The following is a 16,683-nucleotide window of genomic DNA, read 5'->3' as shown; positions in this document are numbered from 1 at the left end:
CAGAATATCTGACATTAGATCTATATCACTTAGGAAAAAAAAACAAATACTAAGCGGAGCCTTGACGCAGTGGTAAAAGCCGTTGCCTTATGACCACGAGGTCACAGGTTTAAGTCTTGGAAACATTCTCTTACATAAATGTATGCAAAGACTATGTACAATAGACCCAAACTTGTCGGACCCTTCCTCGGAACTTGTGCAAGCAGGAGCTACATGCATCAGGCTACCCTACTATCTATTGCAATATGCCGCATTTGGCCTGTCATTGCGATATGGCAAGATTTCTTGTCGATTTAAGCAATCCCTTGTTTACCTGGGAAGACATTTGGCCATCGCTTAGCGTCCAAACATGCCTAAAATGAAGAACACGTCGTTCCCGCATGCTGGTGTGGTGATATATGCCCATCAACTAATTCTTGCAAAACCCCGCAAAAAAAAACTAATTCTTGCAAAGACGGAACATATAAGCACACAAAAACACATTAACTTCTAATGGTACTGTAGTTTTGTGCCGTTTCTACATTAACTACTCATATACACAAGTTGAAATACAGAATCAGTTGACGATAATTATCACCATCACAGATTAACACGTAGGAAGACTCCAACAGGAGTGGATTTCATGCTTCTTTATACTTCGTAAGGTCGAAGGTGAGGGTTCTGGAGCAGCTGCATGTCAGATTTGAGTTGAAGGATCAGCGTACATGAAACATGAAAAAAAGGTAATACTAACAAAAGTGCACTTTTCACCTTCTTTCTGAATCCCGATAAACACCAACCAGTGCTTCAGCTTTGTCGTAGAAGCTATCCTTCAGAGATATGACAATACTCTGAAACCCACAACCTCCATCACCATCTTGCTCTTCGCCAGCACGTTCGCATGACTTTGATCGAATAAACCCAGCAACCTTGGCAACATTTAAATTATCTAGAGCTGCATCGACTTCATCCAGTATGAAGAATGGTGATGGCCTGAAACTGCACAATTGCCGCACATGTTTACGTTTTGGACAAAAGGTCTGCATGTGGCTCACACGCACCACAACATATGGGGATGTTCAAAAAGAGCAATTTACCCTACCAAACTGTAGTTACAAAGGCCAAGAAAATATAGATTACGTAATCTATCCTACATTGAAAATGGTACCTACTACATAATCATGGGGTATACTCCCAAAAAAAACATAATCATGGGGTACAGAAGAAACACCAAGATGTATTAGAAGCAAAATTGGCGCCTGAAGAGAACATGTGACCACTTAAAGCACAATATGTAATTTCTGTATAAATAACTAAGTCATTCACTGCAAACAATGTTACAACTAACTAATGAACAAGGCAGTTTTTTTAATCAATAACAGGGAACATGATAAAGGAAATATATTGCCATGTTTACCAGAAATATTTTACCTGTGAATGGCAAAAAGCAATGCCAGTGCAGCAACAGTCTTCTCCCCACCGGATAACTGTTCCATATCTCTAAAGCGCTTCGTAGGTGGCATAGCTGTGTACTTGATTCCATGAAGAAATGGCTCATCTTCATTTTCTAGGTTTAAATATGCTGTTCCTCCGAGCGGATGCGTGTGACTTTTTGTTAACTGCTTATAGATTTTGTCTATGCCTTTAGATATATGATCAAAGGCTTCCATGAACAGCTCATACCTAAGCAAAACAATATTCAGACCCAAAAATATATCCTGAGCAGGCAATATGTTAACTTGAAACCGAAAAAGATACATGAAATTCGACAATGCTTGATTAAGAATAATCAATAATCTGAGGCTATAGTAAGCTGAAATCAAATAATGTCTGATTTCTTTCAAAAGAATGCAGCATATTATCATATTTTCAAAGCCTTTCTGCCCCAAACAAGTTAAGGTAGGCTAGAGTTGAAACCCATAAGATCTCAAAATCATAGTCATAGTTCTGGCACATGGATAGCTAACTTCCACGCACCCCTGTTCATGGCTAGAAGTTCGATCTACCCAACTTCTCTTGATATTATCAGCACGTTATATATGCACTTCCACTATGCACTGGCGCTTCTGGAGGCCTGCAGTGTATGTGTATATCCCCAAACCATCGCACACAATGTTGGACAAGCTTCTCTACCACAACTCCGTCACACATATCATCATTATACGTGATAGAGTTGGGGTAGCACCAATTGATGCTCACGTATTATCATGTTTTCAACAGTGAATATATTAGTAAGATCTTGTGTAAATATATTAGAGCTCTGACATAAATTGAGCACTTAGATGAGTGGTTTCCAAAATAGAACACTTCCTGAGCATACAAATAATAACATAAGTGACATATTAAGTTTAAGCTGCGGTTTCCGGTCAGATAATGCAGGCTCGTCCTGACCATCACATATATTAAGTTTAAGCTGTGCTAGAAAGTGGAATTCCATAGAATTTTGCTAGTCCTATATGCCAATCATTCAAGCGAAACTCCACAGTTCGATCAGCAATTCAGCATACATTTGTATTGAAAATAAAGAAGCAAGTAAACAGTACCATAACTAGAGACGAAAATAATTGGGCAATACCTTCTTTGCTTGACAGAGTTATACTTGTCAGCTACCTCTCTCTCTTCTTTCCTAGCTGCTTCAAACTTCTCGCTCACCTCTTTTTCCTTCGTTTGAAGTGCTTCATATTGGTCCAGTGCTTTTAAGTTTGGAGCAGTGCGTTCAATCTCAGCCATTAGTGCACCTATTTTTTGTTTGAACTCTGCCTCAAGTTTGTCACGGTCAGACAGCCGCACTCCTTTCAGGTAGATTTCACTAAGCTGGTTGTAATCAAGGACAAGTTCCTGTGAGGATGATCCAGTGTCCATTGGATCATTAACTGTAGGAAGCTTTAACTGCTCCAGGTCGCACTTCTCATGAATCTCACGTTGGCGTGATCTAAGTTGAACTATCTGTCCCTCCTACAAGAACAACGAAGGTTTCATTACTGCATCAGCCTTAAGATTGCCAATATAAATTGTCTAAACACAAACCCAAACAAAAACAACGAAGAAATCAATTGTTTAACAGGCTTCAGCCATAACCCTATTAAAACTGTCTAAATGAATATTCGATGAAAGCAGTTGTACTGTTAGAGAAACCTACCTTTAACTTCACTTGGCGATCCAGCTTTGCCAATGCAGCAGCAACACTATCATTCTGTTTCTTTAGTTCCTCAATTGCTGTCTCACATTCATCTGACTTCAACTTCCAGTCTGTTTTAGTGAAGAGTTTCATGAATCAGTACAAAGGTGAATGGAGAAGGAATAAGATGTACTAAAATTTTGGACAAGCTGATATTCGTTATGAAGAGCTCGGTTGACACTCACAAGACGCTTCGTGTGGCATGCTCAGTTTAAAATTCACAGCAAGAGCTCGGTTGACACTCACAAGAACGCTCGATGTTCAAAAAAGCGGAAAGCGGAAGCGGAGCGGAAGGCCACACAGTTTAGAGCAATGAGTTATGCGATTAAGCGTTTTTTGTAAATTGGCCTGAATTTGGCTGTTTTTGAATACACAGGAAAATATGAAACATAGCACATAGGTAACTGAAATAGCATATAAAATGCAGTTCCTCTCACTAGCAGTAGCATCATCTCCTGCCTCCGTAGTTATGCAATTCCTCTGAGTTCCTCTTCAGTGCCAGTGCTCTCTCTTGTGCTGATGCAGCATCACTAGCAGTAGCATCATCTCCTGCCTCCATACTTATGCAATTCCTAGACAAATTTGGCGATGAGTACAGGAGAGAGGCAGAGCTGCAGAGGAGGAATAGGAGCACTGCTGCACTGGATCTGGAACAGATGAGGAAGAAGAAGAACTAAAGAACAGAAGTACAGAACAGAGGAGTAAGATCTGCATAAAGAACAATGAGAGGAGGAATCAGTCTCAATCTTCACCTGACTGAATAGAGTGGACGTCGAGGAGGACCAGGGAGCCGTGCCTCCAGGAGCCGCCGCAACAGCCTCTCCTTACCCCTCCGCTTCTACCCTAGCCACCAGGCCAATTTGGGCCGTGGCCTTTATACCCCCTTTCCCCTCCCGTCTACACTTTTCTGTTCCCGCACGACCGTTTCCATCACTATTTCATCGATTAGGCGCGCGCACGCTCAGCCAGCACCTAGCGCTAAATTGCCCACTTAATTGCGCTAAAAACACTCAACGCTAAAATCTGCATCCAGGGCAGAAGCGAAGCTAGCAACACTCAGCACTTAAAAACGATTAAGCGCCGCTAAAAAAATGCTTTATTGAACATTGAGAACGCTAGCAGATGTATTACATTTCAAAACACCATTTAGAAACAATCAACAGAACTCCATAAGAAAATCTTTGCACAAAATACAAGGATGAACTAGTATACCTCTATGGAAAGGAAACAGCAAGTTCATCAGCCCAAACAGTACATATTCAGGTACGGATACTACTAAGCAAATGCACAATGCCATTACTTCTGGTAGAGCTGGAAAACTAAGCTTAAGGAACAATAAGGTGCAATAACTGTGATATGGGTTCTTTGGTACTTAAATTAAGCAGCAATGAACCAATTAAATGGCAAGGGACATGGATCAGCCAACTGGCATCCCTAAAAGAGCCACCTACTTGGCAATCAAGAACTACGGGTGCAAGTGTGGCAGGCCTGCCTGCTAACCCAGTATCCCACCTCCCAAAGCAAGCCCACATACTTTCTCGTGGGTTGACTGCATATGGCCGCATTGTACCCGCGGATTGAACCAGGCTGGCTGCAGTGGACAGCCAACGTATCCACAAGATGCCTAAAAGATATCCCCACATCTCCTGACAGTACACTCAACGGCGGCGCCTCCATCTCCACTGGCAACCTTTCTCCTAGGCTGTAGTCATTAGCAGCTCCAAAGACCTCCCCTTACTGGATTGTGGCTAGAGCTCGGCCATTCCTCCACCGCCGCTCTATCTCCGATATGGAAGCAATAAAGTGAAGAGAAGAGTTCAATGTGGCTTCAAGACATCAAGATAGACTGATAGAGTATGGAATAAAGATAAAGGTTGACCAAGATAAAGCTCAAAGATTGAATTCTAGACGGTCAACACACAAGCGCAAATAGTGTACCCATGGTTTTTGAGTAGCTGTATAGTCGCCGACTAATCGCCAAGTCGTTTTCTAGAAATCAGAGCGACTGGCGACTATACAGCGACTTGGGTCGACTAATCGCCGAGCTGCAGAGCTGGCGGCAACTTGACAAGTCGCGACTCAAAAACCATGAGTGTACCACATGGGATCTAGTGATATGGTAAGCACTTGCGAATTGTATTTTGTGAACTAACCCATACTACTCCCTCCGTCTGAAATACTTGTCGAAGAAATGCATAAAAATGAATGTATCTAGAACTAAAATACATCTAGATACATCCATTCCTCCGACGAGTATTTCCGGACAGAGGGAGTATATGTTTTCTATGTCTATGGGTTAGGTGATTCTCATGGGCTTGCAACAAAAGAAAGATTTCAAGTAGCCCATGTGAGGATGAAATCAAGTGAAGATGGGCATCAAGGTAGATAAGGGCGAGTTCAAGATAGGTATCTCGAGGAACTAAGCTTGTGGATGATCACGTGATGGACATGTGAAGATGGTCTACACGAAGAGGCTTCCCATAAGGTTATGAGTGATATATTCGAAGAACTTAAACAAACTTCATAGAGACATTGATGAATGGACATATGCTTGAAGCTTGAAGGTCCACTGAAGTATGATGGGTACATGCGAAGATGATATACAAGACAATGCTTCCCATATGGTTTATGGGGGAGCTATTTGTAGTCTTCACCAAGTGACCGTGATCAAGAACTTCATGTTACTGATCACACTCAACGACAGGAATGCGCCTTGATGATGTGCTGTGCTCAGCAGCCATTTTCTTACAACATCAAAGATGGAGATGGAAACAGCCTCTTGCAGAAATGTAGGGAAAGGCTGTGTACTATAGACCCAAAGTGGTCGGACCCTTCCCCAGACCCTGCGCAAGCGGGGGCTACGTGCACCGGGCTGCCCTAGGTTGGGGATGGAACGAGTTGGAGAAGATACAGGTGCTATGAGATTTGTGTTGCCATGTGTCATCTTCTAGGCTGGGTCTAACTTGATGGAGAAAACAACCAGGCTTAGAGGATTTTTTTTTCATATTTCTGGTTGTTTTATTCTTCAGTTTTTAGTATTTGAAAATGCACAACTGAAACCATCAGGCATTCGTTGGGACTAAAAATCGTGGCGTGTGCAGGCTGCCACATTAACCGGCGAAGCTTGCGGGCAGTGCGGGCTGCCGCATCAACCCAGCTCAACCACAAGCAGAGAAGGCAGGTGCAGGCTGGACGCATCCCACCCCACTTGCATCCTTGTCAAGGACAACATGAAAATAGACAAAATACTTCAGAAGTGTACCTTCAGCCTCAGCCTTCAGCTCTTCCATCTGATTTGAAATATGTTCAGCATCAGCCTTAGCACGAGTTTCTCTCTCCTGCAAGCCCTTCAGCTCCTTCTCTAGGGTCTCATGTGTGTTGTTTAACTTTGCAATAGGAGCATGCATATCTCTCTTTTGTTCATATTCCAGCCTGCAGAACAAAATCATGCCCCGAATGCCATATGAGGTATGCACATGAAAGTAAATGTAGACTTGGCCAGTTGATTCCCATGAAAACAATAAATGAAGGATTACTTACTGGTATTTCAGTTTCGATAATTGATTGCTCAGACTTAGCTTCCTCTCCTGCAGTGCTTGAGCATCTTTCAGTTGCTTTTCTTCATATTCACGAATGTTCTTCACACCAACTGACGTGCTAAAATCCTTGTAAATCCTGTCGACTATCTCATTTATTTTTTTCTCCCGCTTTCTTACTTCCCGTTCGTTTTTAGCAAGACGGCTTTCCAACTAAGAAAATTATGTATTAGTGACTGGTGCACAAGTGACACTTGGAACCTGACTTAAACAACAGTTGAACACATTTATATATCACCTCCTCCTTTCCTGGCTCCAGATGATCAATTTCTTTCTCAATATTACGTTTCTCAGATGCCAATTTGTGTAGCTTCTCTTTGAGATTATTCTGCACACAAGAAATAGTATTAGAAACAGCCAGGAAATAGCACTGTTCTAGGAGAGTTTAAAGTATTGTCAAGGGTAGTCAAAATTATCTACCAACCTGTTCGACATTCGAGTAATGTAACTTTTTCTCGAGTCCAGTTATTTTCTCAGATACAGCAAGCTCCTTTCTCTGCAACTCCCTGGGGGAACCAAGTTCGGACATTTCAGCCTCTAGTTTACTTTTCTTCTTCTTCAGAGCTACATCACATATTGCATGAAGACCCAGTAAGGCAAATTACAAGATATTGCACATATCTATTGGTAATAATAGAAAAAAAAAGGATACGTACATTCTATTCTGCTGTCGTCCCATTTATTTGATCTAGCTTCCATTCCACCGCTTACTCCACCAGTCATTGTGCCAGATTTAGTCAAAAGTATCCCATCGACAGTAACGACTAAATACATACATGTGAGAGCCAAGAAAGCATAATTTTTTTTAGAAAATTTCATTTCAGAACATGAGCGCATGCACTTACCCTTGTACCTTTCACCACTCCAACTAAGAGTTTTAGCTTCATCAAGTTTGTCACAGACAAGTGTATTCCCAACAGCATACAGAACTGCTTTCTCCAAAGCTCGATCAAATGTATAATGTTAAGGCACAAATGACAAACAAAACCAAACAATTTGGCACAAATGTTTGCGTTTGACCATACAAATTCGTTGAAATATAGCTCATCGACAACTGACACAAGAAGCAAAAGACTGCACCAAATAACAAAACCACAAGCAAGCAAGTGTGCAAACAAAATTGAATAATAATACTAGTCTAGAAATAAGTGAAAGGGCCTTTGAAGTTTTCTGGGGGAAAAAGAAATGAATTTTTTATAGAAAATGGATATCCACATGGGGGCGATCAAGGTTGATAAATGTCAACAGCTCTTCTCACTCCATGGAATGATGCATTACAAATTTTTACAACAAGTATAAACTGCAAAAGCAATAGTATTCAGTAAGGCAGATAAAATCATCTGGTAGATGAACATTTGATTTGATCACTGAAAACTCGAAAGGATACCCAAAAAAAAGGAGCATGCAGCAAAATTCACCAAGATACAGAAAAAAAGGATATTGTATCACATCAAAGATCAACTGTGCAGATCCTCCAAGGGTACGCAACCTCTCGGTTATTGGCTTCACACGGATCGATTGTAAGGGAATAAATGTCTGTGGAGGAAGACGTTGTTCCTTCAAATACTGCAGCACAGGAGACATAAAGTTACTGCACGTTCTGGATGATGCAAAAGTAAAGGACCAACTTAAATCAGAAAATTCTATAACGTGACAAACACAAATGCAAAACGTGATTGATGGACTGTTCCTATTTGGTTGATATCTTTTGTTTTGCCAGAAAAACGGCTACAAAGTGTGGTTTGCCACTTTTTGGTGTACGAATTGTTTGCCACAACTATGTCAAAATAATGAGTGTAAGACAAGTGGGCAAGGTAGCTAAGAAAGTGTGGCATTCTACGACAGTGGATATGGAACTACAGTAGCCTCATTCAGGTGAAGTTCGCCCAAGGCAAGTCTTGCAATAACAGTATCACGTCCTTAGGGTGCTATCCATCATGCACCAACCATCCGTCCATGTGACTTTGACATCCATTTGATAAGTTGAAACCCATCCAAGTTTATTTTAACGCTTCACATGAATTATAGGAAGATTCCATAGATTGGAACTACATCGATTTTTAGTATACATACATCTCTTCGAAAACCATGCAAGCAAATATTAGTGGCGCACTGGTTGTTCGATTTCATTTAACAAGTGCTATGTATTCTGGAGAAATACGTTTTGAATTAAACAAAAAGTAAGTAACAGCATTCACTAAAACGGACAGTATAATTTGTTTTCCAAATATATAAAAAAAATGTTGGAAGACAAGCTAACTAAAATCATGAAAGCAGCACCTTAATGCATTCCTTTCCTGTGCTTTCATCTTCAACCACTACTGCATCCATGAATTTTCCCATGGCAACAGTGACAGCAAGGTTGTATTTCTTTTGTGAGGGCCGACAAAGTTCAGTCATGCGACCATGGACTCCAGGGAATAGCCTCTTAAGACTCTTAACAGTTTCTGAAAATCGAGCATCCCGCTCACTTTCATGCTTCACAGCTTTGAGTTCACGTAACTGCGTATCTATCTCATCCACCTTCTGCTTCAATGTCAAATACTTAGCTCTGCATGAAGTTTAAAAAATAATGTATTGGACATCAAAATTCAAAACTAACATTTATGGTAGAGCAAAAGTTAATACACTGAATGATTCGAACAAGCAACCCATCGAGATCAAAGTACTTTGCTATGGACTAACCCTGAAGATTGGCGTTCCTTTGCAATCTTGTTATGATCCTCACGTAAACGTGTAAGCTCATCTTCATGCTTGGGGATTGAATGAAGAATCTTATTAAACTTTGTCTGCAATTCACTCTCCTGTGATGATATCTCATCAACACGGCTACGCAGCTGTTGCATATTCTCCTCTAAATTCTTTTTGGCTTCAATATCAGCATTTAGCTCTTTGTCTAATACTTCCTTCTCATCTCGCAGCTTTGCTGTCCTCATTCCTGCATCTTCCTTGCTGTAACAGAAGTTAAGGTCCAATGAAGCCGTCATAGGGATGCACGCACAAATATCAAAAGAATGCAAAGACATTGTTCAAAAAGTTTAAATTTATCCATTTTGTCGCAGTTATTCATAACTAATAAAAAACTGAAAAAGCTCACAGATTTTGCGAGGTAGCGAAGGTGATTGTAAAACCAAATCATACAGTATGGCCTCGTTGCATGTACTATCTACCTATAGACTTGTCTTACCCCCCCCCCCCCCCCCCCCCTCTCACAAATAGATGTTCTAGCATTCAAAGTTTGTTAAGAAATACATATCATTCTATGATTTTGAGACTCGCATCGCTCATTCAACTCCCAAGTACTCCCTCCATCCCATAATGTAAGACCATTTTTGACACTAGTTTTATGCCTAGAAACTAGAAAGATAGACAAGACACAATGGTGTTACTCTCCTTAGATAGTACACATGGAGATACGACAGTCAGACTCACATTCTATGATATTCCTGGACTTGGTCATCGGCTAATTGCAGTTTCACTCCTTTATCTTGGCCTTGCTCGTTCAACTCCTCAATAGCACTTGTGACATCAGCCAAAGCACTCTGCAGCCTTTTCATCTCTTCCAAATGTTTATTGTTATCATCCTTCTTTTTGTCAATCTCTTTGTTGCAGCTTTTGATTTTGGATTTGAGCCGAGATATTTGCTCTTTCAATCTAAGAAGCTCGGGTTGCTGAAGAAGAAACATATCAATTAGGATGTAATTAACATGCCCAATTCATAATTTCAACGACATTGGTACACTCTAAATCTCTAGAAGGCAAGGCCTTGTTTCACCTACTAATAAGAATTCTACCACAAATTCTAAATTGCAAGAAGCTAAAAATTAAACACATAATTAAGAACAAATACAATGATCAGCAGCTTAATAGATGAATGTGAGTCTAAGTTGTATGATGCCATGAGAAAACAGAACAGAAGAAAAGAATTTGATAAACTGCTCATACAGCCGCAAACAGAAATGTCATGATGGAAGTGGTGGGGTTTAGGAGTGAAAATAAGGCACCTACCTTTTTGTCAATATCAACCTTTTTCTTCGACATACTCTTCTCGCATAAGGTAATTTTCTTGAGAAATGCACTTTGCTCCTTCCTTTTTGCGGCAAGTCCATTGTCAGAGGATTGATTATCTTCGCGCGCTTGCTGAAGAGAACGTCTATCATCCTCAAGCTCGGCTTCTATTTTTTCCATGTCTTTTTCAATGCTGTAGAGTTGCCATAGGAGATGCTCTGTTTTTAACAGTTTCTGAAAACAAGCAAAGACATAGGGCGCATAATGTGAATATTTGGTAAGCAAGTAACCCAAACTTGAGATTTTTCAGAACAAAAGAAATGAGTGTGGGAGAAGTACCAGGTCCTGCTGTAAGCGCAGATGCTTCTCTGCCTCTTCCTTCTGCGCCTTCTTCTGCTTCCTCTCCATGACGATGGTCCTTTTCTCTTGATAGACAAGTGCAGATTTCTCTTCGGCACTGGTTTTCTGTTCCTCCAATTCGTCGTACTCCCTCCTGAGCTCGTCAGAGCCGGCAATCTGCTCCAGGAGTGCAGTGAGCTCCTTAGGATTCTTGGAGGCAATGGATTCCACGTCACCCTGCAACGCAAATGCTCATGTCACGTCTCTGGAATTATTGCTAATCGAGGAGGAAGAATTAGTGAAGACCTGGAAAACGAGGAAGTTGCGGGCCTTGACGAGAATGCCGAGGGATCTGAGCTTGGCGTTGTAGTCGTCCCACGTGACGAGACGGCCATCGATACGGTACTCGCTGCCACCGGCGCCGGTAATGGTGCGGGTGAAGTGAAGCTCGCCGCCGGTGCCTGGGAGGTTGTAGACGAGGCGTACGGAGGCCCTGCGACCCTTGGCCTCCTTGTCGCGGTCGTCGAGGGCGTAGATGAGGTCCTTGAGCTGGGCGCCACGGAGGTGTGCTGAGCGGACGCCGAGCACAAAACTGATGGCGTCCATGAGATTGGACTTGCCGGCGCCATTGGGACCGATGATGGCCGTGAAGTCGAAGAAGGGACCGATGGTCTGCGTTCCCTTGTACGACTTAAAATTCTCCACCTCCAGCCGATGGATCCGCCCACCGCCGCCTTTGCTGCTGTGTCCAACGGAGGCCGCCGCGGCCGCCATGTCTTGCCCGCCTCCTAGTTCCCCTTGCCCTTCCTAACTGAAATAGGGTTTTCGTCGAAAGGAGATTCGAAGTGCACGGGGAAGGAGACGGATGCCTGTTGCATCCATCCAGGGCCGTTTTCTGCTCACATTTAGGCCCACCGATTCAATGGACTACGCAATATTCCGCGGAAACATTCCTCTTTGTGACGAAGAAAAATCTCCATCGCCTAAAAATGATGAGTTTAGATTTTAAAAAAAATAGATCAACGTTACATGAAAGCAACTAATTAACGAGCGCTCCTTCAGAAGCCTCGCAACGATCAGTGTCACTTGGCGCACTCTCAACCATTCGCCACGTGTCACGCTCTGGATGCTCCCTCCAGATTTTATTTTTTCGCATGTGTTTTCGGCTTTTTAACGGGTTTTCTCCGGGTTTTTTCGACGTTTTGGTTTTTCACCGGTCTTTCTTAGCTTTTCGATCAAAAAGAAATTTGAAAAAAAAATGTTGTGCAAAAAAACGCAATTTCTATTTTTTTTCTTTCGCGAGAGTCACGGCCGTGCCTCTCGGAAACGGAAAAAAGAACACGTTTTCTGTTTTTTTTTCTTTCACAAGAGTCACGATTTTGTTTCCGCGAGAGGCACGTTGTGCTTTTGTGATAGGCCCGGGCGTGCCTCTTTCGAAAAGGGAAAAAATCCAGGCTTCCGGTTCATTTTTTTCGTCCGGTTTTTTGTGGAAAAAAATCGTCAAAACCTATCAACATTAGATCTAGTTTTGAAGATCTCGACGCAAGGAATCCAACGGTGAAAACGGTTGGGGATTTGGACGCACAGTTTAAGAGATAAAACATTTTAAATAAACGGATCTAAAAAAAGGAAAACTCCCGGGTTGCACCAAGTGGCGCATAGCGCGCCACTTGTCGCAACCTGGGAGACTGGAGTGATCTTCGCAACGGGTATTCCTCAACTAGTGATTTCGACGTTACATCAGCCACTCTGTGTTGATAAAAGACATATACAAGAAGACTGAACTGACTGAAATAACATTTGTAGATAGTGCAGCATAGTAGATGCAATATTTTCAATAGAATTTTCATCATTTCCAGCGGCCACACGAGCAACAAGTACCTCTTGCTGCATCTGGAGGACTACATCTCAAGGCAAGCTAGGAAGCGGTATAATAGCCTTTTGTTTATTAACAAGCATGATTTTTACTTGGCCAATCAATTGGGTAAGCCAACATGATATTAAGCATACCAACTCCAAGATTATGAGCATCATTAGGAGCAAAAACATGTAAGTTAACATGTACATTGTGAGCCGTCTGGTTAACCTCTTCATTCAGTGGGTTGCCTCCAAATTGAATATTGTTTGAAATTGCCCCATCCGACAAACAAACAGTAGTGGTAATACTATTCTTTTCATCCTGAATATGAAGAGCCTCCTCTTCACCAACTTACCGTAGGTTCTCATTCACGGTCATTATCAAGTGCCACATTATTATTGGATTGGTTGTTGAAAAGCCCAATGAACATCTTCATCTGTCATCCATGTCGGCATCCTCTTGATATGATCATGCCCATGTTGTGGCCCTAGAGGGTTCAAACCAAGAAAATCAAAAGGTTGATGGAGCATTGGGTGTGGGTCAACCCTAGTGTGACGCCCCCGATTTAATCGTACACTAATCATGCACGCAAATGTGTACGATCAAGATCAGGGACTCACGGGAAGATATCACAACACAACTCTACAAATAAAATAAGTCATACAAGCATCATAATACAAGCCAGGGGCCTCGAGGGCTCGAATACAAGTGCTCGATCATAGACGAGTCAGCGGAAGCAACAATATCTGAGTACAGACATAAGTTAAACAAGTTTGCCTTAAGAAGGCTAGCACAAACTGGGATACAGATCGAAAGAGGCGCAGGCCTCCTGCCTGGGATCCTCCTAAACTACTCCAGGTCGTCGTCGGCGGGCAGCACGTAGTAGTAGGCACCTCCGGTGTAGTAGGGGTCGTCGTCGACGGTGGCGTCTGACTCCTGGACTCCAGCATCTGGTTGCGACAACCACGAAGAAGGAAAGGGAAAAAAAGGGGGGAGAAAGCAACCGTGAGTACTCATCCAAAGTACTCGCAAGCAAGGAACTACACTACATATGCATGGGTATATGTGTAAAGGGCCATATCAGTGGACTGAACTGCAGAATGCCAGAATAAGAGGGGGATAGCTAGTCTTATCGAAGACTACGCTTCGGGTCACCTTCGTCTTGCAACAGGTATAAGAGAGTAGATTGAAGTCCTTCAAGTAGCATATCCAGGTAGCATCTCATAGCATAATCCTACCCGGCGATCCCCTCCTCATATCCCTGAGGTAGAGCGACCACCGGTTGTATCTGGCACTTGGAAGGGTGTGTTTTATTAAGTATCCGGTTCTAGTTGTCATAAGGTCAAGGTACAACTCCAAGTCGTCCTGTTACCGAAGATCACGGCTATTCGAATAGATTAAACTTCCCTGCAGGGGTGCACCACATAGCCCAACACGCTCGATCCCATTTGGCCGGACACACTTTCCTGGGTCATGCCCGGCCTCGGAAGATCAACACGTCGCAGCCCCACCTAGGCAAAACAGAGAGGCCAGCACGCCGGTCTAAACCTAAGCGCGCAGGGGTCTGGGCCCATCGCCCTGAGCACACCTGCACGTTGCGTGGGCGGTCGAAAGCAGACCTAGCCTAGTGGCGTTCCAGTCCAATTCGGCGCGCGCCGCTCCGTCGCTGACGTCTGAAATGCTTCGGCTGATACCACGACGTCGGGATACCCATAACTACTCCCACGTAGATGGTTAGTGCGTATAGGCTCGTAGCCAGACTCAGATCAAATACCAAGATCTCGTTAAGCGTGTTAAGTGTCCGCGAACGCCGAACAAGGCCAGGCCCACCTGTCTCCTAGGTGGTCTCAACCTGCCCTGTCGCTCCGCCACAAAGTAACAGTCGGGGGCCGTCGGGAACTCAGGCCCACCACTACCTGGATGGAGCCACCTGCCCCTTCAGCCCCCATCTCCAAGCAGTATCACAGGTAATGTAACAGTGTAAAGTATATAGTATATGCCCGTGATCACCTCCCAAGTGATCACGGCCCGATAGTATAGCAAGGCAGACTGACAAGAATGTAGGGCCAATGATGATAAACTAGCATCCTATACTAAGCATTTAGGATTGCAGGTAAGGTATCAACAGATGTAGCGACAATGTCAGGCTATGCATCAGAATAGGATTAACGAAAGCAGTAACATGCTACACTACTCTAATGCAAGCAGTATAGAGTAGAATAGGCGATATCTGGTGATCAAAGGGGGGGCTTGCCTGGTTGCTCAGACAAGGAGGGGTCGTCGGTGACGTAGTCGTACTCGGTGGCATCAGCGTCGGTCTCGTAGTCTACCGGAGAGAAGAGGGGGAAGAAATAATGAATACAGAGCAAACAAAGCATCACAAAATATAACAAGGCAATACGCGGTGTTCGGTGTGCCCTAACGTGGTAGTAGGTGATACCGGTGAAGGGGGAAAAACATCCGGGAAAGTATTCCCGGGGTTCCGTGTTTTCGGGCAGAGGAGCCGGAGGGGGGGGAAAGTTGCGAGTTCGATAGGTTAGGAGGGTGTGGCGGACGAACGGGTTGCGTATCCGGAATCGTCTCGTCGTTCTGAGCAACTTTCATGTTGAAAATATTTTCATCTGAGCTACGGTTTATTTTATATTAATTTTTAAAAGATATTATTAATTTCTTGAATTTAATTAATTATTTAATTAAATTCGAAATTGGATTTATGACATCGGCATGATGTCATGCTGATGTCAGCAGTCAACAGGGGTTGACTGGTCAACCTGATCAGTGGGTCCTGCTTGTCATTGACTGAGATTAACTAAAACAGATTAATTAGTTTAATTAGTAATTAGGTTAATCTAATCAGGATTAGTTTAGTTAAACGGGATTATTAACTTAATTAATTTGCTAATTAATTAACTGATAATTTGTTTATTTACTTTAAATTCTCTTCTCTTTTTTTTAAGGGACGGCCCACCTGTCAGGGGCACAATGTGCCCCTGCAGTGGTTGTGTGTACGCGGGGGAAAAGGGAGACAGAGGACTCCGGCGGCCTCATCTAGGAGCCACGGCGAGCTCCGGCGGGGCGCGCGGCCGTCAGTCGAACGCAGCGACCAGAGGCACGCGAGGTGCGACGTGGTATCCGGTAGCAGCAGGCAGAAGGGCGAGCGCGGCGGACGGGTGAGGCACGGCGGGTGCAGCGGGACGGCGACGTCATGCCGGAATGCGACCCCGGCGACAAAATGTTCATCTGCGAACACTTGGAGAACCAGCACGACGAGGCGCGTGCAGTGGTGTAAGTGGTTCGTGTAGGGGCGGGTGAAAGTGACCACGACGACGACGTCCGACAGTGGTGACGACTTGCCCTCGTCGGAGGTGAGCCAACGGGGCACGGGGAGGAGTGAGAAGAGGGTGAGGAGGACCGTGAGCTCACAGCGATGCTCGAGGAGGGGCTCGGTGAGGGTGATGGTGCAGCATCCGCAGCGGATCCGGCGATGGCGTGCGGCGGCCAGCGTCGGGGAAGAAGCAGCGGGTGATGTGAGGGCGGCCTCCCAGCTCCGATCCAATGGCATAGACGAAGGAGAAGACGATGGCGCTCCTCCCGGTCAGACTCTCTGGGCGCGGGAAGGACGATGGCCACGCGGCGACCGTGGACAAGGTAACGACGATGGCGACGCCCTCTGGATCGAAGGGAGAGACGGGCGTCGGCGTTGGGTCGGTTACCCCCGATCCAGA

General features: G+C 43.9%; 1 protein-coding gene across 1 annotated transcript; it reads right to left on the bottom strand.

Moving 5' to 3' along the window:
* Positions 1-464: 464 nt before the first annotated feature.
* Positions 465-11,971, bottom strand: LOC123161854 (structural maintenance of chromosomes protein 1). Its single transcript, XM_044579679.1, has 18 exons — positions 11,407-11,971; positions 11,101-11,337; positions 10,762-10,995; positions 10,186-10,424; positions 9,439-9,705; positions 9,034-9,304; positions 8,195-8,319; positions 7,599-7,708; positions 7,410-7,517; positions 7,178-7,317; positions 6,992-7,081; positions 6,698-6,906; positions 6,420-6,589; positions 3,119-3,228; positions 2,555-2,934; positions 1,411-1,662; positions 751-978; positions 465-669 (listed from the first exon to the last, which is right to left on the bottom strand). The coding sequence occupies exons 1-18, from the start codon at positions 11,872-11,874 to the stop codon at positions 621-623; spliced, it is 3,687 nt and encodes a 1,228-aa protein (XP_044435614.1). The 5' UTR covers positions 11,875-11,971; the 3' UTR covers positions 465-620.
* Between the last annotated feature and the right edge of the window lie 4,712 nt (positions 11,972-16,683).

The sequence above is a fragment of the Triticum aestivum genome, chromosome 7B, assembly GCF_018294505.1.
Source record: "Triticum aestivum cultivar Chinese Spring chromosome 7B, IWGSC CS RefSeq v2.1, whole genome shotgun sequence".
Taxonomy (NCBI): domain Eukaryota; kingdom Viridiplantae; phylum Streptophyta; class Magnoliopsida; order Poales; family Poaceae; genus Triticum; species Triticum aestivum.
This window is presented reverse-complemented; position numbering and strand designations above follow the sequence as displayed.